Source organism: Mauremys reevesii, linkage group 4 (assembly GCF_016161935.1).
Source record: "Mauremys reevesii isolate NIE-2019 linkage group 4, ASM1616193v1, whole genome shotgun sequence".
In the NCBI taxonomy this organism is placed as follows: Eukaryota; Metazoa; Chordata; order Testudines; family Geoemydidae; genus Mauremys; species Mauremys reevesii.
In genome coordinates, this window is record NC_052626.1 from 144,005,858 (window position 1) to 144,019,569 (window position 13,712).

The 13,712-nt window shown below is 56.3% G+C and overlaps 1 protein-coding gene across 2 annotated transcripts; it reads right to left on the reverse strand.

Annotated features, from left to right (window-relative positions):
* Positions 1 to 2,674: 2,674 nt before the first annotated feature.
* Positions 2,675 to 13,540, reverse strand: LOC120403150 (zinc finger protein 271-like). Of its 2 annotated transcripts, none has more exons than XM_039533940.1 (4): positions 13,340 to 13,540; positions 11,216 to 11,298; positions 7,492 to 7,595; positions 2,675 to 6,761 (listed from the first exon to the last, which is right to left on the reverse strand). In XM_039533940.1, the coding sequence occupies exons 1-4, from the start codon at positions 13,358 to 13,360 to the stop codon at positions 5,056 to 5,058; spliced, it is 1,914 nt and encodes a 637-aa protein (XP_039389874.1). In that variant the 5' UTR covers positions 13,361 to 13,540; the 3' UTR covers positions 2,675 to 5,055. The 2 variants fall into 2 exon arrangements, with proteins under 2 accessions (XP_039389874.1, XP_039389875.1); XM_039533941.1 differs by lacking the exon at positions 13,340 to 13,540 and adding an exon at positions 12,990 to 13,306.
* Between the last annotated feature and the right edge of the window lie 172 nt (positions 13,541 to 13,712).

Genomic DNA, 13,712 nt, shown 5'->3' on the forward strand with positions numbered 1-13,712 from the left:
TGGAAAAACCTGGGAGGTGCTCGTGCCCGCCCACTTCTAAAGGCCCCTCCCCTAGCCTAGCGGGAGGGAACACTGGAGCCGGGTTCCAACTGAATACTTGGGACAGCTAATGAAACACAGGGTCGGGAGTGCTGGTCAGAAGTTCAAAATGTGGGCTCCAGATGGGGACACTGAGCAGCAGACCATGGACAAAGCCCACTGCGCCTCAAAGGTGTCTAGGGAGCCAGCGGACACTGCCCAGAGGAACTCTGCCCGGAGACATGAGACCAGGGAGGACCAGAAATAGGCCCCACAGTTGCAGAGCTCCCCCTCATCTAGCATCCTCCCCCTGGTGTTTTAGATGGCGACCTTGGCTAGGGTGAGGAGGAGGTTGATGTGGTCTCGTGACTTCATGGGACCACAGATGGGGCGTGCAAAAAATGAACAGATGAGGGGGAAAAGTGCAGCCAGAACCTCAGACAGAGGTTCCTGAGGAGCCGGAACAGGGGCTGCAACCTGGTGCATTCAAGGTAGGCGTGTGCCAGGTTCTCCCTCACGCCACAGAAGGGGCAGGCTTTGAGTATGGGGGTGAACCATGCCAGGTACATGCCCGTGCTCACGGCTCCGTGAAGGAGCCACCAACTGATGGCCCCGGCAGACTATGGGAACAAGATGGAATATTGGCTGGGGGTAGGTAGAGCCACCATTTGGGGTCGGGGGCAGGACACGAGGATGAGGCAATGCAACGTGTGGAGCACAAGCTGGTACAGTTGGTCCCTAGGCACGGTTCGGAAGTGAACCAGCTGCAGGGTATGCAGCTGGCTTGGAGTGTGACAGGATGGGTGCTGGGGGGGGCTTGTGGAACAGGGGCCTGATAAAAAAAAGTCCGGAGGACCTAGGGTGAGGGATGGGCAGGGAGCTCCCACTCACAGGACCTGCTGCAGGAAAACGAGAGAAGTGGGCGATAAGGCTGCCACCGCCTCCGGGAGCATGCGCTGGGGCAGAAGGGTGGAGAGCCCCAGGCGCCGACTGAGCACCCGAGGGTCCACCCAGGCCCCCTGTTGTAGTCCAGGAGGTCTCCAACCCTGGTGGTTTCTGCCAGGACCAGCCTCTAGTGCAACGAGGGAGACTCTGCCAACTGCACACAAAGTTGGGGGTTGTGTAGCAGGGGCTCCATGAGGAGGTCCACCCCCCTCGATGGACCTGGTCACTGAGAACAGCTTCCTGGTCCGGAGGAGGTCCTGGTAGAAGACCAGCAGCTCGGAGACGTCTCGTGGAAGTGTCCTCAGGTAGAGAAAAAGGAGCTGCTTGTCATATCAGAGCCCTCGGAGGTGGCGGAGGAAGGTGTGAGCCAACGTGCTCCATCCCTGACTACCTACACCCTAAAGGAGTCTCTGCAGGGCCTGGAGGCGGACGACATGGACCTGGCTATGAAGGCAGATCTGGCCCTGTCCTCTCTTCCAGGGAAAGGCTCAGGACCCCCTGCAGAGACCCGTTGCAGTCCCGGCCAGAAAAACTCCAGGGCTGTGCTCTGGAGCTGGGCCAGGATCCCCAGGTGCCAGAGCATGGACAGGACTAGCTAGTTCAGCACCAGTGTCCTCTCTCGCAGGGAGAGACTCCGGAGGAATCCCATCCATCTCCGCAGCTGCTCACCCACCCTGGCCGCCACATCCCTCCAGCTCTCTGACTGACAAGGATGCGTGGCAGAAAGCTAGACACCGAGATAGAGCAGTGGACCCGCGCGCCACTGGATGGTTTGAAGCACAGGTGGGAGGGAGCTCGCCTGCCACCCGTCCCAGGCCCCGAGGCCAGAGCTCTTGACCCATGAGGAGGGCACCGAGTAGATGGCCTGGCAAGCCTTCACCTGAACCAGGTCGCCCGGGTCCTGGACTACAAGGAGCACGTCGGCGGCGTACGCCAACAGGACCAGCTGCACCTGACCGGCTCGGCCAGTGTCCAGTTGAGCCGGACCAGACATTCCCCACAGGAGCTAAAAAGCTTCCTTCTTAATCAAGGCTGGCGCAGGTTCATCAGCTGCTGTATGGGCCAGTTACCAGTAGAGGGGGCCAGTGTGCTGCACTGAGCAGATGGGGGTCACACTTATTTGAAAACCTAAACATTGGCAGGGAGGGGTGTTGGGGGGAGTGTCTGTCAGTGGAGATGGGGCATCTCTTTCTCAAAGCCCCACTCCAGTTCAGCTAGGAGTTTTGGGGCTGGAGGCAGAAATCAGTGTGGGAGATTCTCTGGCCTCTAAATGTTTTTTACACCCAGAACACAAGAACTGGCTCCAAAGCATGCTGGGTTGAGGGGATCCAGCGGAGGAATGAACAGCCAGAGGGGACTGAGTGAATGCAGAGTGTGAACGGCTCCAGGACATGCTGCCAAACCTTCCTCTGTGAAAAGGCCTTTACACCAGAAGAATGATACTTGTAACTCTGACCCCCTCTATTCAATGAGCGCGAGCTGGCCCTCCTATCCCCAAATCCCAACACTAACCCTCTTTCTGCCCAATAAACCCCAGAACCTTGTGACATCTGTTGGCCTTTCTGCAGCATTAAAAATAGACCATTTCCCCTCCTTTTCGTTGCTGCTCCAGGACAGTACTTTGCCATTCATCCCATGGCTCCTTCGGAGCCTCTCGTGAAGTACCTGGGACAAAGCCTTGTTAAAAGTTCAAAGAAACGATGTCCACTACTTCTCCTTTAGTCACTATTTTATTGACACACTCGAAGAATTCTAGCAGGTTAGTGAGGCAGGGTTTCCCCATGGGGAGGCCGTGCTGGTTAGATACTAGCATATATCACTATCTTCCAGCTGTTTGGTAACTCTATTTTTGTGTATTGTTTCAACCAGATTTAACAGATAGGGAGAGGTAGGGCTCATGGATCTGTAATTCCCGCGATCGCCCCGAACAGCTTTGGTAAAATCACTTGCAAAAGACGCACATAAAAGAGTCTTTCGCCACCACGCTCTGCATTGATGTAGGGATTTCTAGCCGAGGAACTCAAAAGCTCTTTACTCATAGATGAATCCTCACTAGCCCAGATGGACATGGAGAGGGGAAGTCAGTGGAAGGGCTGCAGAGAGAACCCAGGAGTCCGGGCTGCCAGGCTCCAGGCCTAATCACAAAGATGCTGCCTAGATTATCGTGTTAGAAAACAACAGCTTTTCCCAGAAAGCGCCTCGTGCTTAGTGAGGTTGTCTGCGTATCTGCCCGAGAGCAGAAGGAACGAATATCATTCCCTGCCTGTGTCTGCGCTACAATATTTTGCCTAGCCTAGGTGCTCTCATTATAACTGCACATTAGTGAGGGGAGCGCTTTCAAAACTGGGACTGCCAGACTGTTTCGAACCTGGGATTCCTCTGGCCCAGTGGCTTATCTCTGACACGGGGCTGGCACCTGATGCTGCAGAAGAAAGTGAGAGGAACCATGTTTGGGATCATCTACCCACATGAATGTCTCACCCTAAATCCTAATAGCTAGAGATCACCTTAAACCTTGGATCCTGAGGTTTAATATCCCTTTCAAACCCACTTCTTTATCATTTACTATCATACAGGTCTTGTTATCCACATAAACATCCAGTCCCTCTTTGAATCTGGCTAAGTTCTCAGCGACAGCAGCATCCTGTGGCACAATCCAGTAGCATACTGTGTGGAAGAGTCCTGAGGAATTGGTGGAGGGCTGGAACCCAGTTTTGCAAAAGGACAAAGATGGACATGCAGGTGAGGGACCAGCTGGAAAAGGAGGCTAGGCACAAAGATCAGGAATTTGAAGAGCTTAAAAGTCTCTAGTTTCCCTCTATAGCGCTTTGAATAGAGGACGAGGCTCTCAGTCTTTGACAGCCTGGTGATTAGGGCTTTGCTGACTTCCTGAGCCAATCGTGGGTTTGAAGCTTGTGGAAACTGTCCACTTCTTCCCACAATTACTTGCCTCCTTAGCTCCTTTCTGATTTAAAACAGCACCTCACCTTTCACCCTGTGGTTAACAAAATTACTTAGCAGTCTTCTTAGTCATTAGATCCAAAGCACAATCTCTCATTTTCCCCTCCTTCTTAATAACAAAACTCCAGAGGAGTCAGCAAAATGAGGTTAGTTCCAGTGTCAAAGATTTGCTAAAGATGAGAGTTGTACAATGGTCACTCAACAGAGAGTGAAATCTCAGCCACTTGAGATATGCAGAACAAGGCTGGGCCAATACACTGGTTGGTCAGTCCTGCATTGCATGGGGAGGCAATGGAAAGCAGTACATGTAAGTGATGTAAACCAGAGACTGTCGTTGACTGTGTCTGTGCAGCACCGGGTGTGACAGGGCCTGATCTCCGTCACTGCGTGTCTGTGCAGCGCCCGAGACAACTGGCCCCTGATCTTGATCACTGCGTGTCTGTGCAGCACCCGGCATGACGGGGCCTGATCTCGGTCACTGCGCGTCTGTGCAGCACCCAGCACAACTGGCCCCTGATCTCGATCACTGCGTGTCTGTGCAGCACCCGGCACGACTGGCCCTTGATCTCAGTCACTGCGTGTCTGTGCAGCGCCCGGCCTGACAGGGCCTGATCTCAGTCACTGCGCGTCTGTGCAGCACCGGGTGTGACAGGACCCTGATCACAGTCACTGCGTGTCTGTGCAGCGCCCGGCCTGACGGGGCCTGATCACAGTCACTGCGCGTCTGTGCAGCGCCCGGCACGACTGGCCCTTGATCTCGATCACTATGTGTCTGTGCAGCACCTGGCATGACAGAGCCTGATCTTGGTTTGCCTCCATGTGCCATGACTGGATCCTGCTTCCCTGATGGAAGGGATCAACCAGGGCCACCCTGATGCAAGATAGGCTGGGATCTCCAGCATGTCCATGGGGTGTCCTGGTGGTCTCCATATTGGGTCCCCTAGCTCAGAGGGGAGAAGGGGGAAGCAGGGAGGGGTCCCAGTGTTGCCCTGGCTCCTGGGGATCCCCATATGGGGTCCATAACTGGAGATGGGGCTTGGTGATCCCTGTATGGGGGGAATCCCAGCTCAGGTGGGCCCGCAGAGTCCCAATACAGGGCCCCCGGCTCAGGTAGGTCCCAGCACAGCTCCCCTAACTGAGATGCGTCCTCTGATGTTTGCTGAAAGCTGAGCTCCAGCAAAAGCTCTTGCCACACTGGCCGCACTGGTAGGGACGCTCGCCGGTGTGGGTGTTCTGGTGCTCCAGCAGGTTGGCGCTCTGGCGGAAGCTCTTGCCGCACTGGGGGCAGCGGTAGGGGCGCTCACCAGTGTGGGTGCGCCGGTGCTTGATGAGGTGGGAGTTCTGGCAGAAGCTTTTGCCACACTGGGGGCAGGTGTAAGGGCGCTCGCCGGTGTGGGTGCGCTGGTGCTGGATCAAGTTGGAGCTCTGCCGGAAGCCTTTGCCGCACTCGGTGCAGCGGTAGGGCCGCTCCCCGGTGTGGGTGATCTGGTGCTTGGCCAGATAGGAGCCCAGGGCGAAGCTCTTGCCGCAGATGCCGCAGCGGTGGAGCTTCTGGCCGGCGTGCGTGCGCCGGTGCTCCGCCAGATTGGAGCTCTGGCTGAAGATCTTGCCGCACTCAGGACACTTGTAGGGTTTTTCGCCGGTGTGAGTCACCTGGTGCCGCAGCAGCTTGGAGCTCTGGCCGAAACTCTTGCCGCACTCGGGGCACTTGTATGGCTTCTCAGCCATGCGGCAGCTGCGGCGGTGCTCAGCCAGCCGGCAGCTCCACAGGAAGCTCAGGCCGCACTGCGGGCAGCGGAAGGGTTGCTCTCGCTGGTGGTGTCGCAGGCCGGCACTCTGGGCATAGCCCTTGCCGCACTCTGAGCACTTGAACGGCTTCTCCTCCCCGTCGGCGCTGTGCCGGGTGCGCCGGTGCCGGGCCAGCTTGGCGCTCTCCAGGAAGCACTCCCCACAGTCGGAGCAGGTGAAGGCCTCGTCGCCAGCGTGGGTGCGCTGGTGCACCAGCAGCGTGGCATTTTGGTGGAAAGCCTCCCCGCACTCAGAGCATCGGTAGGGCTTCTCAGCACCGTGCTGGCTGGCCCGATGGGCAGCCAGGGCGGCGCTCCAGCCAAAGCCCTCCCCGCACTCCCCACAGCGGTAGGGGCCTTGGCCGCCGGTGTGCGTGCGCTGGTGTTTGGCCAGGTCCGAGCTGACCACAAAGCTGCGTCCACACTCCAGGCAGTGGTACGGCTTCTCACCGGTGTGGGTGCGGCGGTGGGTCACCAGTGTGGACTTGCGGCCGAAGCTGCGCCCGCACTCGTCGCAGCGGTAGGGCCGCTCCCCGGTGTGGGTGCGCTGGTGGTGCACCAGCGTGGAGCTCTGGCTGAAGCGGGCGCCGCACTGGTGGCAGCGGAAAGGCTTCTCGCCGGTGTGGATGCGCTGGTGCTCCAGCAGGGTGGAGCCACGGCTGAATTTCTTCCCGCACTCCGGACAGCTGTGGGGCTTTTCGCCAGCATGAGATTTCTGGTGCTCCAGCAGCGATGAGCTCCAGGTGAAGGCTTTGCCACACTGGTGGCAGCGGTAGGGCCGCTCCCCGGTGTGGACCCGCTGGTGTTTGATCAGGTTGGAGCTCTGGGCAAACCCCTTGCCACACTCAGAGCACCGGAACGGCTTATCCTCTGCATCGCAGGCCTGCTCACCCGCACCTGCATCACGCCATCTACCCTGTGGCCGCTCAGAGCTCCCACAGGAATCGTCCCCTTCGGAGTGGGCTGAGAATGGCCCTTCTGGCTCCCCATCATCGTCATCCTGCTCCTGCACATCATCAGCCTCCTCGTCCTCACTCAGGGCCCCGTCATCTGGCAGAAGGAAAAGAGAGGGAATCCAGACACACGTCAGTCACGCCAAGGGGAGGAAGTATCTAATGGGGAGGGACCTGCACTGAGAGTCATAGGTGTCAAGGCCAGAACACATTGTGCCCATCCAGCCCGGCCTCCTGCCTCACCCAGGCCAGAGCATCTCCCCCAAACATTCCTGCCTCCAGCCCAGTAACTCCTGGCTGAGCTAGAGCGGAGCTTGGAGGAAGACACCTCTGGGGTTGGTCGGTAATTTTAAAGGTGCAGACCCAGGGCTCCCAGGGCTCCCAGGCTCCCTGGAGGAGCTGGCAGCTACTGCAGTACAAAGAGTAAATAAAAAAAAGGGGTCACGCAATGTAAGTGAAAGCCAGCAAATTATAGACCTTTTTCCCCGTGGTGTATAAACAGCTCATAGAACTCATTGCTACCAGATGTAGTGGAGGCTGAAAGCTTAGCAGGACTCAGAGCAGGGCTGTCTGTCTGTGTGGATAACAGGAACATCCAGAGCTACTTAATGCTAACGGCTTGAGCCGATCTCTAACTATTAGAGACCACGATGGGATCTAACATGGCAGCAGATTAGCCCCAGTCTGCTACTGCAGGTTCTCCCACCTTCCCCTGCAGCATCTGGTGCAGGCCGCTGTCGGTGACGGGAGACTGGGCTATGCAGACCTGGGAGCTGATCCAGTCTGGCGACTCCCTATGGTCCTGCTCCCACCTGTTCCCACCTCACCTGTCAGGACAACTCTCAGCTCCTCCCGCTCATCTGAGTCGGCGTCACATAGCTCCTCCCCTCGCTCCATCCACGAGAACTCGGCCGAGTGCGCCAGCGGGAAGCTTGGGCATGGGAAAAGAAGACAGGAGACGGCCATTAGCATGGGTGAGACCTTGAAACCACCCTGTCACAGGGCAGCTGCCTCTTTAAAGGGAGATGGGTCTTGGCCGCACACAACTGTCCCGGGGGTGGGGGAGGAGGAATGGAAAAGGCCATGTGACCCGATGAGGCCTCTGGGGCAGATAAGGAAGAAGCCTGGGAGAGTCAAAGCGGGAAGGCATGGGAGGGGAATTGGCAGGGCTGCAAGCAGTGAGAAGGCTGCTGCTGCAGGGGACACAGGTGGAGAAAAGACTCCAGCTCGGTAAGGGGGACTCCAGGCAGAACTGGGAGTGGCTGGATGAAGAGTCGGGAAGGATGGATGTATATAAACCTCAAAATATATCAGCTTCCGACAGACTCTTAGGGCTTTATTTTGCAGCCGTTTCTTATAACAAGCCAGCCCAATATGGGAGTTACTGGTTACGAGAAAGCCTCTGAGAAATGACTGAGGAAAGAGAAACTATGGCTGCAGGGCCACCCCATGCCTCAAGGGGGAGCTGTGGAGGCAGAGCCCGTTACATCCCCCTACAACGCAGCCTGATCCTTTATTATTATTGTAATTTGCGTTATAGTCGCACACAGCCCCTGCCCGGAAGAGCTTACAGACAAAGGGCAGGACAAGACACTAGGCACAGAGCCGGGAAGTGACTTGCCTAAGGTCACCCAGCAAACCAGTTTTAGAGCTGGGAATGAACCCGGGTGTCGTGTCCCAGTCCAGCACGCTAGTCGTTAGACCCCAGTGACTCTCAGTGCTGCACATCATGGATGCTCCACCCTGCACGGGGCCCCAGTTATTTCGAAGCAGGAATCCACACAGGTGTAAGGGTCAGATCACATGATCAGGCCCCACACACGTAGTTAGAACCTTTCCTCTGTGACTCAGGCTTCAGCTACATCGGGGGTTAAGCAGCAATTCCAGCCCTGGTGCAAATCTCCCATGTAAACAGGGGAACAAGTTGTTTCCATAAACCACCAAGATTTGTATCGGTTTAACTCTGCTTCCGAGCAGGCTCCATCAGTGCAAACACAGGGCCACTGTCTACACAGGATGAGGGGCAGATCGTGCGCTTCACAGCAAGTGCCTTACAATGAGCATTCGATCCCTGAGCTGGGAGGCTGCTTTGGCCTGGCCCTACGGTTAAAGATGACTGAAGAGATTCTGGCTCTTCAAATCCACGCCCTGAACAAGGTAGCACCGACCAGCCCCTTTGCATGGTTCCCACGCAGCTTGCGGCACTGGAACAAGGAACAAATCGCAGAGACCGGGACGGGGGAAGAACAAATCGCTGGCTGTAAATAAGTTGGCCCATAATTCTGCCAACCCAAAGAGTTCAAAAATGACGAGTCAGGCCCCCAAAATACCAGAGCATCTTAAAAATGGGATTATTTTGATATTTTTTTTAATTCCGCTTTTTAAACCTTTAGGAACCCAACCCCACAAATGACAAGGGCTGGAAATATACTCTCCCCCCAATATAAAAGCTGAGATTCTCCCATAAATACATGGACCCAGTTGCTGGGGCTTTAAGGGGAAAAACAGTTAAATATTATCACGAAGTTCATAGTAGAAAACCCACCAGAGCTGGCAACACTTATTTGATGCAAATAAATTGGCCCAGCTACAGTACATAGGGATTACTGGTGTGTCTAGCCCAGACTCTCCTCTGTGACAATGCCCAGGCCTTGATACTGCAGAAGAAGGTGCAAGAAACTCCACCCTTTATAGATTCATAAAATTTAAGGCCAGCAGAGCCCATCGTGCCCATCCAGTCCAGGCTCCTGCCTAACCCAGGCAGAGAATCTCCCCCAGTGATTCCTGCCTCTGGCCCAGTAACTCCTGGCTGAGCTAGAGTGGAGCGTTGAGAGACAGACACCCCATCTCCCCATCTCCACTGATGGAAAATCCATCCCGTCCCTAGGGGAGCTGTTCCAACCATTAACTCTCCTCCTTATATTCTTAGCCTGAATTAGTCTCCCTTCAGCTCCCAGCTATTGGATCTGGAGGTTGAAGAGTCCTCTGCCCTCAGAAATCCCCTCCCTGTGTACTTAAAGACTGGGATCAAGTCAGCTCTTAACTGTCTCTGAGTAACCTGAATACATGGAGCACCACTAGTCTCTTCATGGACAACCGGTTTTCCAGACCGTGAATCATTCTTGTGGCTCTTTTCTGAACCGTAACAATTTCCCAGCATCCCTTCTGAAGCGTGGGCACAGTATCCAAGACCGGTCTGAGCAACGCCATAGAAAGAGGTGCTCGATATTCCCCTGCTGACATAACCAGAGATCAAGTTTGCCCTTTCAGTACAGCATTACTGGGATCTCCTCTGCCGGATGTTTTCACCCATCCTTTCTAGAGTCACTGCTTTCCAGGACACAGGTTCCCATCCCGGATGTGTGACCCATATTCTTCGTTCCCATGTGTGACTATGCATTTGGCTGGGTTCCAACACACATTGTTCAAATCAGCCCAGCTTACCAAGCAACATGGGTCTTTCTGTGTCCCCACCACTAGCTGCCACTCCCACCTATCCTTCTGTCGTCTACACATTTTGTCAGCAGTGATTTTTATATCTTCTTTATGATTCATGTTGCAGTTAGCGTTTCAGTTAGAGGACACAGGGACAGACACCTCCACTCCTTGCTAATAATGGAGAGCACAAGCAGATTGCGTAAAGATGTCCATATTATCATTATACTGTGGGTGCCTGTCCAGCACCCACAATTGGAGGCGGGTTTTCCAGATACTTAAGTCAATGGTTAAATTTCCTAGAGCACTAAGCACACAGCAGCTCCCACTGAGAACAGTTAACCCAGAGTCCCCCTGGCCCTAGCATTTTGCTGGTATGTCATCTGTACTTCACTGTGCGCCTGGTGTGTCCAGTTAGACTGTAGGCGCTTCAGGGCAGGGACTCTCACTGTGTGTCTGTGCAGCGCCCAGCACGACTGTGTCTCGTACTCGGTCACTGTGTCAGCCCGCAACGTGTCTGGCCTAACAGGGCCCTGATCTCGGCCACTGCGTGTCTGTGCAGCGCCCAGCAACGTGCCTGGCCTAACAGGGCCCTGATCTCGGCCACTGCGTGTCTGTGCAGCGCCCAGCACGACTGGTCCCCATATATGGTCACTGTGTCCCTGTGCATGACAGGGCCCAATCTCAGCGGAGATTTAGACTAGCCTGTAATACAACTATATAACAACAAAAAGATTGGCTCTTGCCTCTAAACGGTCTGCAGGGGCCTCACAGATTATTCATATTTACTACTGATATCATAATAGCATCAAGAGACCATAACTGAGATCAGGGTCCTGTCACTGCTAGCACTGCCCAGACTTGGAATCTCTGGTCCAATAAGGGCTTCCCGTGTAACCAGCCAAAATCATTCTCCTCATTTTACTGTTGGAGAAACTCAGGCCCAGGCAGAGTCCGTGACTTGTCTGAGGTCACCCAGAAAGCATGTGGGAGCAGGAACTGAACACAAGTCTCCATAGTCCCAGGCCTAGACCTTCACCCCAAGGCCCCGCTGGCAGAGCAGTAAGACCATCACGTTCTCGGTCCTATAAAGGGCAAATGGGCTTGGGCCATTACCTCTCCTCGCTGGGATCCTCCAGTGGAAAGGGGCCATTGCTCTCAGTATCGACCAGAAAGTCAGGGTACGTCACAGACTCCACCTAAGACAGGAGAGACAAGGGAGTGTGGAGGGATTTACACTGGCCTGGTGGGACGGGGCAGCCCAGCTGAGATGTCCCACTGAGCCAGCTCCTCAGAGAGAAAGAGGTCGCTCCCAGCTCCAAGAGCCTCTGTGCTGGAAAGGCCCACGCACGCCACGGGCCCTTGCCCCACAGGGAAAGCGCACACACAGGGTCCAGGGTAAATATCACATGCACATACACACAGACCCTTCCTCCAGTGTGGAAGGACCACACACACAAGCATCCTGGGATATGTTACACACACTGGGGTCTGGGGCAAATCACGCACACCTGCACAGACACACATATACTGGCATCTGGAGCACATCACACAAACACACACACACACACACACACGGATGTGCGCACACACACACACACACACACACACACACACACACACACACAGGTCCCAAGGTAAATCACACACATTGGAGTCCAGGGGGTAAACGACACAGGCATGTGTGCACACTGTGGTCCCAGAAGTAAATCACACAGGTGCGTGCACACATGGGTCCCAGGAATACATCACACACATACACAAGGGTCCCAGGAGTAAATCATACATACACACAGCGTCTCTCTCTTTTACACGCACACACCACACACATGGCAGTCTCAGGGGAAATCATGCATGCACAGACACACACACTAGGGTCTGGGGTAAATCACACAGGCACAGGGGCACACATGTCCCAGGGGTCTATCACAGACACGCACTGGATCTCTCTCTCTCACATACACACAAACACATACAGGTGCAGGGGGCACAGCACAGACACACACAAGGGTCCTGGAGGCAAATAACGCTCTTTCACACACAGAGGCTTACAGGGGCAAATCCCTCTGTTGCACACATACACAGGAGTCCTGGGGGCAAATCACACACACGGGTCCTGGGGGCACACAACAGACACACACACACACACAGGGGTCCTGGGGGCACGGCACAGACACACACAGACACACACTGGGGTCCTGGGGGCACAGACACACACACACACACACAGACACGGGTCCTAGGGGCACACACACACAGGGGTCCTGGGGGCACACACACACACAGACACACACAGGGGTCCTGGGGGCACACACACACACTGGGGTTTACAGGGGCAACTCTCTCTCTGGCGCGCGCACGCTGGTGTGGGGCTGGGGGCACGCGGGGAGCAGGCGGGTCCTGTCCCCCGTCCCCCCCCCCACGCCCCTTCCACAGGCCCCGGCCCCGGGCAGCGCGACAGGCCCCAGCAGGCCGCAGGGCCAAGCCAGCCCCGGCCCCTTGGTCCGGCCGCGCCGCCGCTCTCGCCTCGCCCCGCGGCCTCCCCGCCCCGCCGCGCCCCGGAGCCCGGGGCGTTCCCCGCCCCGCCGCGGAGCCGGGCCCGGGGCACGAACCTGGCTGGAACAGAAGCGCGGGGGTGGCCTGGCCTGGCCCCCACCCAGGCCGATCCCTCGGTGCACCGAGTGCGGGGGGGGTCTCCGCAGCTTCCCCGCTACAGCCCCGCACCCCGATCCCGCTGCACATGGGGCCCCGGTGCACTCAAATCGGGGTGTCCGAGTCCTCCTGCCCCCCCCCCCATACGGGCCCCTCCCTGGGGCACTGCACCCAGGTGCTGAGCTCGTGGCATCTCGCCCCGCTCCCTGCACCTGGGTGCTGAGTGCGTGGGACTCACCTTCTCCATATCCCCCGTGCTCAGCGCCAGGGCCTGCGGGGGTTAAAATCCACAGACAATGCTGGGGCTGGGAGGAAGGGGGCTGTGGGGGGCGGGGGGGTGAGGGAAGAGGCTCCTCCTCCCCGCTCATGCCATTGGCAGATCTCCCGGCCCCATCAGGAGCAGGCAGAGCGATTGATTTGCCTGCGTAGCGTGGGTCTGCTCCAATGCCCCATTGCCCAGGCTTCTTCCGTGCCCCCCACGTTTCTGGGCGATCAGTGCGTCCCCAGTGCCCGTGTGAGACGCTGTCTCCTCCCAGTCAATAACTGGGATACTGGGTGGGGACACCCATTTCCAGCTCCGCCACTGACCTGCTGTGTGACCTTGGACATGTCACTTCCCCTCTTTGTGCCTCCATTTCCCCTCCCACTCCTTTGTCTGGCTGGTCTATGTACAGCGTAAACTCTTCAGGGCAGGGATTGCCAGGCCTAGCGCCTCTAGGCACTTCCGCAATACAACCCACCGCTGCCTTCTGCACTGTCCCCAGGCTCAATCACGCCAGTGGCTTCTCTATGAGCCCTTCCAGGCTGTTTGTTAGCTAGAGCTGTCTGGCTGAATTTAATTAACACCTGCCAAAGCAAAGCAAACCTGGAGTTAATTAGATGGAGCTCCATAATTCCAAGTGTCATTGCACCTTTAAAATGTAGTCTAGGCAAAGCCACAAAATCACTACATCCCGCCTCC

Bases quoted from the DNA above. Each gene is read 5' to 3' on its own strand.
- LOC120403150 (XM_039533940.1), bottom strand. From the start codon at position 13,360: ATGTCCAAGGTCACACAGCAG. The intron at 7,596-11,215 runs GTAATGGCCCAA...CCCATGCCCAAG, and splicing joins GAGGATCCCAGCGAGGAGAG to CTTCCCGCTGGCGCACTCGG. The intron at 6,762-7,491 runs GTGAGGTGGGAA...TCCTTCTGCCAG, and splicing joins GCTGAGAGTTGTCCTGACAG to ATGACGGGGCCCTGAGTGAG.